This window comes from Saimiri boliviensis, chromosome X, assembly GCF_048565385.1.
Source record: "Saimiri boliviensis isolate mSaiBol1 chromosome X, mSaiBol1.pri, whole genome shotgun sequence".
NCBI lineage: Eukaryota > Metazoa > Chordata > Mammalia > Primates > Cebidae > Saimiri > Saimiri boliviensis.
This window is the reverse complement of record NC_133470.1, coordinates 58,562,206-58,574,255: the sequence shown is the minus strand read 5'-3', so window position 1 is coordinate 58,574,255 and position 12,050 is coordinate 58,562,206. Positions and strand designations below refer to the sequence as shown.

Below are 12,050 nucleotides of genomic sequence, written 5' to 3'. Positions count from 1 at the left end.
ACATCTAATCCTATCCATTCATTTTAGAGACAAGCCGATTAAGAACCCCAAAAGGAAAGGGACTTTATAAAGTTGGGTAGAAAGGTCAAGTTGTCATAGCATAAAGCAGTCACTATTTTGAGTCCCTCATAGACTGCTCTTCCCATTTAACACCCAAATGCTATTTGTCTACACCCATTTGGCTAAGGTCTTTTTCAGTCTCATGTTAATTGTTAACATTACCTAATCCCAATAAATCTCTTGGTGAAATTGCAAGTCTTGAAAAGGATTCAAGGTTTCATGAAGTCAATGAAAGTGATGTTGGAGACCATCTCTAATGTCATGTAAAGTCTTTGATAAATGGGGATTTGGCAGAGATAGGCCAGTTATCCCTGGCAGAAGAGAAAATTGACCTGGATAATGACAGGATCAAGGCTTCAAAGAGAATGATTCAACTCTCAAAGGATTACAAGAGGTCCTTGGGATAATTGAAGAAGCTCTCTAATTTTGGAAAAAAAAAAACAAAAACTCTGCTTATGACTGTGCTGCAAAAGTCAATATTGTCCTCTCAGGTACTTTGGTCAGGAAAATTACATTATCCCCCAGTGCTTGACTCATACTTTGCCTATTGTAAGAATTAGTGCATATTTGTAATTATTTATACATTTATACATTTTGTACATTTTAAATGGAAACTAAAATAGTTTCCACGTTTCCCATTTTATTTCTCAAGATGAAGCCCTGGCCAAATCCTTTTCCCCTTTTCTTCTGCTCTACTGTGAAATGTTGGTCCCCATTTCAAGTGGATTCATAGTAAGTGGCCTTTTTCTAGTACCACTTATCCTCAAATAACAAGGACTTAATGTGGCCACAGCCTTCTCTTCACCCAGTGATTGTAACGCCTGGCTGCACATTAGAATCACTTGTGGAGTTTTCTAAACAGTACTGAAGCTGGGACTCCCACCCCAAACTAATTAAATCAGACTTTCTGCTGGTAAGGCCAGAACTAAAGCTCTCCAGGTGATTCTGATATACTGCCAGGGCTGTGAGCCACTGCCATGTTTCCTCCTCGCCCATGCTGAGGCTGGAAGAGACAGGCTGTCTGCAGTTGGACTGACCTGAAGAGAGAGTGCCAAGGCCTGGGCCTGGGCCTGGGCCTGGCTGAAGGAGGGAGGGCCCAGAGAGGCAGCTGTAGAGTGATGGTAGCTTAGTCCAGGAGTGAAACGATGACATATGGCTGGTAGAGCTACTTCCTTGTCACAGTCATGGTGCCCTTTACTCCCTTAGCACTGTGGGTGTATTGGCACCTCTGCTTTTATATGTGGTAGGTTAGTTTGGGACCTGCAATCCCTCATCTCTCTTTCCTATGACCAAGGCCAAGAGAACCTGGCACCCTCCTCTTGGGCATTCAGTGAGACAAAAATGCTAATGTTTAAAAAAAAAAAAAAAAGCTAATGTTATAGTGGGTGTATTATGGTTGTCCAATGCATAAAGTCATATTATTGTGTGGATTTATAATGTCTATTTCCTGCTGTTTTGCCAGCACCCAGTGCACTGTTTGATATATAGTCATTGCTCAGTAGGTATATTTTGAATGAATGACTAAGTTGAACACAGGCAGGATGTAATCAGTACCATGATTAAGGGACAAAGTGTTATTGAAGTACAGAGGAGGAAGAGATTTTTTCCAGCTCAATAGAGGGGGAATGTGGAAATCTTCATAGCAGAGGTGGCATTTGAGCTGGACTTTGAAAACTAGGAAAGTCAGTGATAGGCAGAGATGCAAAGAGGGCATTCCAGTGCAGAAGAGACAGTGTGAGCCAAGGGTGGGAGATGAGACTATGCAGAGCTCATTCAGATACCAACCAGTAGGGCAGTGGGGCGTGGATGTGAGTCTATGAGCACCTACGGGGGAAGATCAGACTGGTAGTATATGATCAAAAAACAAAGAGCCTTGAATGGCATGCTCAGTTTACCCTTGATTCTATGGACAACATGGAGCCATCCGATATTTTTTATGTTTTCCAGGGGTGTAATGTTTGCTTTAGGGAGATTAGCTGTGTCCTCTAGGAAACTCAACCATGGCAGCAATGGTTTCACACAAAACCTCTTTCAAGTGTCTCTGAAGCGTGTGGGACTGTGCTACGTGGAGGATGGATCAGAGCTGGAGTGACTAGACAAGTTGGTTAGTAGGCTACTGCAGTAGTCCAGGCAAAAGCTACTGAAGGCCTGAAACAGCTTAGTGGGAGTCAGGGTGGAAAGTAGAGGAAGGATTTGACACCTCTTACAAAAGCAGAATGATGGAACTTGCTGACTGTTTTAGGTGGGGGTGAAGGAAAGAGAAGAAAGACTGAGTGACTAATGATAATAACAACAATCAGCATGTGAGTGGCTCCTTTGTGCCAGCTGTTTTGCCAAGTGCTTCATGTACTACACCATCTAATTCTCACAGTAACCCTTGTGATAGATGAGGACACCAAGGTTCAAGGAAGTAAAGGAACTCTTGTCCAAGCTCATACAAGGACATGGTGATGGCAGCACTGGCCCATCTAGAGTGGCTGCTGCCAAGACATGAGCTGCAGCAGGAAGGTTTGGTCCAGGCCTTCTGCTCCACAGAACAGGCAGGAGCCCTAAGCCCCCAGGCCTGGGCCTCCCACTCCACAAAGCAGGCAGAAGACCCACCCTCCCAGGGGGGACTGCAGCTGCCCAAGTTGTGCCTGCAGATATGAGTATCCCTGTGCTCTTGAGGGGCTGAGAGCAGGCAGGAACCCTGCCCTCCAGGGCACAGCTGCAGCTGCACAAACCATGGCTGCAGACCCAAGCCTCCTGCTCCATAGAGCAGGCAGGTGCCCTGCTCCCCCAGGTGTAGCTGCAGCTGCCCAAACCATTGTTGCAGCTTCGAGTATCCCTGGACTTTTAGGGGCCCAGGAAGGCCCCCCTGTCCTTGTGGGCTCAGAAGTACCTGCTCCCACTGCCTGGCTTCTCCTTGCTGCCAGCACACCCTCTGGTCTTGGAGCAAATTTGGGCCAAGCCTGGGCACCATGAATGGCAGCAGGAGGCAGATAGGTTCCTCAGTGAAAGGGGACAGGTCCCTGATGAGGCTCCACCTTCAGACCAAGGAGGTTCTGAAGGCTGGGGGTCAGGCTGCCAGTCCCACAGACTGGAGTGGGAACTTGTGATGCCTTTTCTGGGCCTGCTTATGGCTGCCCATGGGCCAATTGGTGCACATTTCCTCCCCTCTGAGGCCCATAAAAGCCTTAGGCTCAGCCAGAGCTGAGCAGATGACAGGATGGGCAGCTGCAGAGAGGAGCTACCCTCTCTGCTGAGAGCTTCAGAGACCTGCAGAGATGTTGGGACTACCAGCTGCAGAGAGGAGCTACCCTCTCCAGAGCCTCCTCTCTGCTGAGAACTGCAGAGCTGACAGGATGACCTGCCTGCAGAGAGGAGCTAACCGCTCTAGGTCCCCTCTGAGCTGTTCTAACACTCAGTAAAGCTCCTCTTTGTCTTGCTTACCCTCCACTTGTCTATGTACCTCATTCTGCCTGGATGCAGGACAAGAACTTGGGCAAAGGTGTCACTGACCACAGAGGTTTCCAGCCAGAAAAGTGATGCTCCAAAGATCCCATAGCAATGGCACTGGCTAGACTCAGAACTCATACAGTCTGGCTCCAGAAACCATACTGTGACTTCCATGCTGTGCTGCTTTTGGGGAAGCAGAGTGGGCTAGTGGTTTCTCGGCAAAGTAGTTTGGCGGCTCAGTCAGGACATCAGCTTCTCTCCTGATCATGCCCTCCTTTCCCCATTCATGTGAAAGCAGTGGTAGTGATGGAGAGCCCTGTCTGCCAGCCTTCCAGCAGTTGTCCCCAAGTGGCCTTCCTCCTGTGGTGGTAAGATGGGTCTGGTGAAGAGGTGTAGGAGAGATGAGGCTGGCAGACTAGAACCAAAGGCTGCAACAAAAGCAACAACTGGCAATCCCCAGGCCACTTGGAGCCTGCAGACTTGTTTAACCCTCATGGAGGTAGGTTGGTTGGTTGGTTTTAGACTTGAGCCAACATTTATGAATTAGGGAGCTTCATGTTGGAATCCCAAGTCCTAACTTCCCTTGAAGAATGAGAAGATTTGGCAACACTAGACCTACATCCCCCAAGACAACTCGGGGCTTCAGCTGCTTCCTTTGCACATGTCCTGCAGTTCTGAGCACTCACATTGGAGTCTGCATTTTTCCCCAACCTGGCCTACTTCACTCTGTACAGTGATCTGCCTGATCCCTGCAGGTGGCTGGCTTTGTGAGTCCTTGTCTAGAATGGTCTACTACAGTTTACCCTTTCTTCCTGAGGTTTGAGCCAACAGGGAGCCAGGCACAGGGTCAGCATCTCTGGTCCCACCCCGTCCCCAAGCCAAAGACTTTTCCAATGCAGCAAGCCGGACTCCACAGAACAAAGCCATGAAGGGAGGGTTATCATCAAGTCTTACCATTTATTTCTTTATGGGGTTAAACAAGAGCAGAGAAGCCTCTGCCCCACAATGCAACAAAACAGAAAGCAGTACACATACAGAGACTCTCACCAAAACACAGAGTCGGGGTAAGAGGGAGGGCAGAGACAACTGAATCATAGCCAGGTAATGGAGGAAGGGATGGGGGACTACTAGGAAACCAGCTCGGACACTCAGTCATAGGAACTAGTGCAAGAAAGTCCTACTCATGAAGCACAGTGTAGAAAATGGCATAAGAAAGCTGTCCGGCTCTGCTGCCTGTGATGGAGGGCAGGGACAGCCAGAGAGGTGGTGGAAGATTAGGGTAGTGGGGTGAATGGAGGCAGTCAAATGACTCTGAGGTGGTGAGGTGCCCCTTTCCTCTGCCACTGGGCAAGGCCTTGGGCTGGTCTGAGCCAGGGGTCTCCTGGGCACTTGGTGAGGGGGAAGAGAGGATGGGAGTCTCCAAGGGTCCATTCCCTGGGGTCATATGGTTCCCCTTTACTTCCCAGTCCTTTTTCCCCTCCTGAGGATGCAGGAGTTAGAAGGCAGTACCTGGGGTCTCTCTGGAGCCCAAGCACCCGCCCCTTTACTTATACATAAGCATGTCTGGAAAGGAGCCAGCACCTCTTCCCCTCCCCAGCTGAAAAGAGCTCTAGGGTTGGGGTATGTGGCCAGGCATGAAGTGCTGAGGGCCAAACAGGGGAGTGTGTGGGCAGGGCACAGGAGTTGGGGACAGGCTGTAAGAAATGAGAAAACTGGCAGGGAAGGACTCCCCAGTCTCATGTAACCAATCTGGGACCCAGTTGAGGCCCATGAATGATTCCCTCTCCACTAGGGAGGCCTCTCATTCATCCCTAAGCTAACCAACGCCAGGTCATCTGCTTCTTGGTTTCAGTCTCACGCAGCTCCAGGCCCACCCTCCCATTCACTCACTAGTATCGCATCCCAGAAGGACACAGGCCTCGTTGGCACTAAAAACTCCCTGGCCTCTCCCAGGAATACGGCTCTGGCTCCCTTTCCTGTCAGTTCTTAACCAGCATTCAGATGTCCCAGGCAATGTGGGATTCCCCCTATTCCCCACCCCCACGCAGCAGACCAGAGCAAGACTAATGGCCCCCAAGGGGCTCTCAGTGCCTCTTCCCTTTTCCAGCCCTCTAGCCTGACTCAAGTTTCTCAGCCAAGGGATGACAGCACATGATCTTTAGTCAAAGGGTCTTCTTGCCAGTCCCTAGACTTTCTCTAGCAAGGGACTGGGGTGACTGCAGCAGAAGATCCTGCTACAGGGTGTAGAGGAGTCTGGTTGTTTCACAATTGGGACAGTGACCCATGGGGTCAGGGATGGAAAGGCATGAATACTCTTTGGTAGGCTGGGGATGGGGACGGGGAGGGGAGGGGAGGCTCACCTCTGGAGAGCTCTGGGGCAATGCCACCAGTTTCTCCTTCATGGAGGCCTGGGCTAGGACAAGATAGGGGAGTATGAGGACCCTGGCCAGGCCTGATCCACTTGGGTTTAAGTCCTTCCTCCCCATGGAGATAGGAAATGTTAATGTCTTTGGCCCTAAGACCAAGATCTCCAGGGCAAGGGAGGCCCTTGGGAGTATGTGCACCTTCTGTAAGATATGGTCCTTCAGACAGCAGCAGTCTAACCATGCGCCTGCAGCCTTTTGCTTTAAGGCCCAGCAACTCAGTTCCTGTGCTCTTTTTTTCCCAGAGGACTCCTAATGCAACTCTCTCTGTTTTGGGGAGCAGTTTTCAAGCCTGCCTCAACACTTATCATCCATCTCCCCAAAGCTGGGTGGCAGTAGCCTATTCGACCATCTCTTCAAGCCCTCTGCCCACATTTCTCCTCTCCTGTCCACCTTCCTTATCTTCACCCTCTTTCACCACTCATTCTGTACCCCGTTCCTGCCCCTCAGTGCCTAGGGTGGTGAGGCACAGCTTAACTGGGGCCCCGACCTAGCTGCAACTGTGTGCACCTCAAATCCCAGCCTGGTGCTTCACCTGCGATAGTCCCAGGTGGGGCAAGGTGTGTTGAAGTGGCAGGAGGGTCATTGCACTGTCTGCCGTCGCCTGTTGGGATATGGGCAGGAGGGAATTAAGGATCTTGGCAACAAAAGGAATGTGGAGGGGGGAAAGAGTGTCTCCCCTCTGTGCCCCCCAACATTCCCTACAGGGCCCAGGCTGGGTGAGCAGCCTCCTTCCCTGGGGTCAGGGCTCTTGGCAGGGGTGGGCATATCCAGCCCCCACTTCCTCCCTTTTTTTGCTAAGCCCCATAGATGAGGGCTTGGGAGGGGTCACCTGCTGCTCCTGCCTTTTTCACCCAGATGAGTTTTGCAGCTCCTTGGGGCCCTCTGGCCATTCTGTTGGAGCTGCTTTTGGGGTGGGGGTAGGTTGGGGGGATGTGTGGTTCCCCCATTTCCCCCTGCCCCCACCTTTCCTATACCTCTCATGGGAGGAGCCACCTTCCCCCCACTTGGGGGAGCTGGAGCTGATATCAGCGTGTGGTGGAGGTCTGTCCTCCCTACTGTCACTCTTCCCGTGTCAGGCCCTCCTCTAGGGCAGGCAGTGTCTCCAACCCCAATCCCCCACCACCCTGGTTGTTGGAGAAGGACACCACGGTATGGAGGAGCATGAGAACAAGGATGCAGAGCCGGATCCTGCTAGGGCTGAGGCGGGAGCCCCCAGAGACCGGCAGCAGGGCAGGCTTGTTGCTGACATGGCCCGGGGGATCATGACGGGGGTGGTAGTGGTGGTACTGTTGGTGGTAGTGGTGGAAATAGGAGTGGTGGAATTGCTGGTGGTGGGTTTTGGGGGCCTCAGACTCCTTGATCTTCTTCTTCTTTGCCTCACAGGAGACCCACTGCACATCACAGCACTTGGTTTCCGGCCGCTTTGGTGAAGTATCCAGCAACCCTGCCAATGGATAAGGAAGGTCTGGTGGGGTGCTTGGGGAGCTGATGGCTGCGCCTTATCTAGGGATCAGGTTTCCAGGGCTGGGGATGCTCACGTAGCCTCATCCAAGGCTCCTTCCCCCCTAGCCATCAACACTTTCCATTCCTGAGCCCTTCTTTTCTGGGGACCCCAGTCAGTTTCCTCGGGATGAATCCTTGGATGTGTTCTGGCCAGAGAAAGGCACTCTGGTCTTTTTCCCCATTCCACTTGACCCTGTCCCAACCTGGGGACCTCACTGTCCATTTGTCCAGCCACTGGCCTTCTTCTCACCTGACTCCCCTGTTGTTCTCCCTGCTCCCACTTCTCTGACCTGATGCCTGCCCTGGGTCCCTGGCCTCCTCCCTCTTCCCCAGTGCCCTGCCTTTACCTGTACAGATAAAGCCAGGGAGCCCTCCGTACACCATTTCCTCATTGTCGGGGAGTATAAAGGGGCACCGGGTCTGCACCTCCAGGCAGTATTGCTTGCAGGGCACCCAGCGCTGGCATTCCTGCTGGGTCACGCTGAAGTATTCTGAGCACAGCCAGGCCTTGTAGACAGCCTGTGGGGAGAGGAAAGAGCATCAGCCCACATACCAGCCCCTTCCCACCTCAGAGGACCGGGATAGGGGACCATAATTGTGATCTCTCAAGGGGGCCTCACCAGCCTAACCCCAGGATCCAGGGGGTAAAGAGGAAGAAGGACTTGGGTCAAGGACTTGGCCAAGAAGGACTTGGCCACTACATTTTACCTAAGATCTCCCATCTCATAACGAGGACTCTCAAGACCCCCCAGTCTGCAGTCATCCAAAACTCAGAATTTGTGTGTTGGCAAAAATCACAAAATTACTCCTAGGTCAGAACTGGAAGGAGCCTTAGCAATCATCCCATGCAACCCTGGTCCAAGGAAGTCTCTTGACTTGTCTGAGACTACCTATATATAATGAGGCAAATTTCAGTACTGTTCAATTCAGCAAACATTTCCTTGGCTGACGGTATTGAGTTTCTAAATTCAAGAAAGCGAAAGAACAGTCCTTGCTCTACCTAATTAGGGTGTTGTATGGATGAAACAACATGGCACATATGAAAATGTTTTGTAAACTCTAAAGTGTAATGCAAATGTGAGGGGTTATTTTTAATAAAAAAACAGGAACCTGCCTTACCAGGCACCACGCGTGCCTTTGACCTCTACTTGATCCATGCTCTGCTCTAATGGCTTCTGCTCTGGCATGGAGCAGACATGACACACACTGCTACATTTCATTTGGAACCTCTGCTTTGCAGTTTCACTTCATGGGTATACTTCCTGTCCCTCATCTAGCCCACCTCTACCAGGCCCTGGGTGCTAGCTAAGAAAGGTTCCCTGCTCCATGCTATTTGTTTATCGTTTAGTCCAGGGTTTCTTCCAGTGATACTACTGACATTTTGGGTCAGATAATTCTTTGCTCTGGGGGTTGTCCTGTGCATTGCAGGATATTGTTCAGCATCTCTGGCCTCTACCCATTAGATACCAGTAGCATTCTCTCCCCTCATGTATTGTGAAAAACAAAAACAAAAACTTGTCTCTAGCCATTGTCAAATGTCCCCCCGGGGTAGGAGAATTCTCTCCAGTTGTGGACCACTGATCTAGGTCCTTGCTCCTCAAAGTATGGACCTGGACCAGCAGCATCACCATCACCTGGGAGCTTGTGAGAGATGCTGAATCTCAGGCTCCACTCCCGATCTGTCAAGTCAGCATCTGCATTTTAACATATGCCCAGATGGCTTTCATGCACCTTGCCTGTTCCTGTCTCACTACCCACATCCAGTCCTGGTATCTTTAGGGGAGCTTTCTAGGTTCATCATTGTTCCTCACAGCAATGGTTCTTAGACTTCAGTGTGCCTCAGAACCCTCTGAAGAATTCGTTAAATATGCAGATGTCTCCCTCTGTTTCAGCTTCAAGAGGACAGAGGTGGGCTCAGAATCTGCATTTTTGAGCCAGGGGGTCACTGTGCTACAGGAAGCTTTTCCACCATACTCTGAGCAACATGGTTTTAGAAGCACTGTCAGTTTCTTATACTCACTTTAAACATTTTCACTAAACTATAAATAACTCTGCTGTGAACATTGACTTTGGCAATGCAATCCCACACTGGCCTTTTCCAGAGTAGGGGCATACTAGTGGGTGACGGGGTAGGTGGTGGTGCAAATCAATCCCACAAGGAGCAAAGCATTGCTTGGGACTTTGGTATCTCACAGGCATCTCAAATTTAACAAGTTCTAAATTTTAAAATGTAGATCTTACTTTTTTAATCCCAAATCCACTGTCCTCCTCAAGTCTTGACCATTCAGTGAGTGCCAGAAAACCATTTCAGTGAGTGCCATGAAACATAGATGCCAGCTTTCATGTCTCTTTCTCTGTATCCCCTCATCTAGTTTATCAGCAAGGCATGCCAATTGTAGCTCCACATCCATCCCTTTGGGCAGACCATCATCATCTCTCACCTGGATGACAGTCTCGCATCTGGCCTCCTCACCTGCATTATCCACCGTCCACACAGGAGGAAGAGTGGTCTCAAAACACAATTGACTCATGTTACTCCTTTGCTCCAAACCCTTCAATGGATTTATACTGAAACTTCTGACCACAGATTTCTAGCCCTCGTATAACTTTGCTCCTGTCTCTCTCTTCAACTTCATTTTCTTTCTTTTCCTTGAACATACCCTACTTCTTCCCACCTCAGGGCCTTGGAACATGCTGTTCTTTTGTTCTGGAATGCTCTTCTCCCTACTCTTGACATGCCTGGGTCACTCTTATTTTTCAGGTCTCAGTTTAAATGTCCCCTCATCAGAGAAGGTCTCCCTTACCCCTCTCACCAAATGATGCTGCCCTCATTATTCTCTTTTCCTTAATTGTTTCTTCACCACAAGTATTACTTTCTCTGCACTCTTGTTTCCTTTCTGTCAGCCCCACTAAAATGTGAGTTGCATGTAAGCAGACATGGGTTTACTTTATTAACCATTGTGTACTTTACACAATATATACTAAAAAAATCTGTTGATTGAATAAACAGATGGGGACATGTTCCTAGGCTCATGAAAATTCGTTTCATGGGTAGACACATCTAACTTGAATCTATGGCATGTGATCTATACCACAGGAGAGTTCAAACCATGGACCACTGGAGGGAAGCAAGTAGAGAAGCAGGGAAAGGTTCCAGTGTGGGGAGAACAGTTGAGCTTGGACTCAAATCAGGATTTTAGATGGGGTGTATGGAGATGAGGTAAATGGGCATTCCAAGCTGAGGCAACAGCTTAAGCAAAGGTATGTCAGCAAACAAATTCATGGTGTGTTAAGAGAACAGAGAATGGTTTTGTGTGAATGGAATAAAAAGGGCACCAATCTCTTGTTCACAGACATTTATTTCCACATTTTTACTATTATGAACAACACTCCAGTGACTATCTTTATACATACATCTCTTGCACACTTGTGTTAAATTTTATTTATATCAATTCCTGAATATGAAGTTATTGGACTAAAAGAACATGTGAAAAGGAATGGGAAAGGAGTGAAAGGAGGGTAAAAAAAGGAGTGAAAATTGGAGGCAGGGTAAGAGAGCTGGAAGGTTAAAAAAGGGCAGGAAGAGAAATGGCTTGAGGGGTATGAGAGAGTGGCAGCTGGAGCAAGGGGTGGAAGACAGGAAGTGTGTAGGAAAGAGAGGGTAAGGAATAGTAGGAATAGTGGAGGTAGGAAACAATGGTGTTGAGAAGAAACAACCAGGGAATTAGAGGTGGAGGGTGTAAAAGAGGTGAAGGGGTAAGAGTGGGGTGAGGGTGAAAGAAGTTGAAAGGCAGGGACATAAGAAAGGGTGAGATGGGGGTAAGTGGGGCTGTTAAGAGAAAGTGGTAAGAAAGAGAGTAAGAAAGACGGGTGATAACAAGCAGGGGGTGAATAAGATGGAATAAGAGTGGCTAAGAAAGATGGGAGCATAAGAAAGCAAAGATAAGGAAGATGGGTAAGAAAGCACAAGAAGGGAAGGAGAAAGAAACAGAAGTTAAGGCAGGAAAGAACATGAAATTACAAGAACTAAGGGTTCCAGTACCTTAGAGACTTGCCTCCATCTTTTGAGCCCCACAGTGCCAAGACGAGTCTCTGTCCATGGGCTCTGCCCCAGTGTCTGAAGCCTGGACCCAGAGCCTGCCTCACCCTTACCCCAAAATGTGTGCAATTGGCCCCCTCCCAACCCTGCATCCATTGGTGGGACTCAGAAGTCCATGTAGAATTCTTTCTGGGCTCTTCTAGTTCAATGTTCCTGGTCCTAGGTGAGGAGGCCCCAGTGGAGTTCCTGCCCTACTCCCAGGCAACTGCAATTAACCCAGTAACAGGCTATGGTGGCTGGGCGGTCCCCTCATCTGCTCCTGGAGGGAGGAAGGGAGGGAGGCAGCCAGGGTAGTTTGGGGAAGGGATAGAGATGACCCGACATTGGGAGTGTGGCCCTTCTCCTTAATTAAACGACCTCCCCACTCAGTCCCCACACCCCCAGCCAGAGTCACCATGACAAGTGGATGAGCAGATTGCTTGGGGAGGATACCAGGCCTGTGGGTGGTGAGGCAGGAACAGGCAAGGAGCTAATGAGGGGAATGGAAGAAGAAGAGTGATGCAGGGCTCAGAGGTAATCCAATT

General features: G+C 49.5%; 1 protein-coding gene across 1 annotated transcript in view; it reads right to left on the bottom strand.

The window, feature by feature from the left end:
• Positions 1 to 4,435: 4,435 nt before the first annotated feature.
• Positions 4,436 to 12,050, bottom strand: part of NALF2 (NALCN channel auxiliary factor 2) — a 28,428-nt gene continuing 20,813 nt past the window's right edge. The window contains exons 2-3 of the mRNA XM_039475462.2: positions 7,775 to 7,946; positions 4,436 to 7,368 (exon numbers count right to left, since the gene is read on the bottom strand). Coding sequence (XP_039331396.1) covers positions 6,983 to 7,368; positions 7,775 to 7,946 — 558 coding nt within the window. The 3' untranslated portion in view covers positions 4,436 to 6,982. The remainder of the gene's footprint in view (positions 7,369 to 7,774; positions 7,947 to 12,050) is intronic.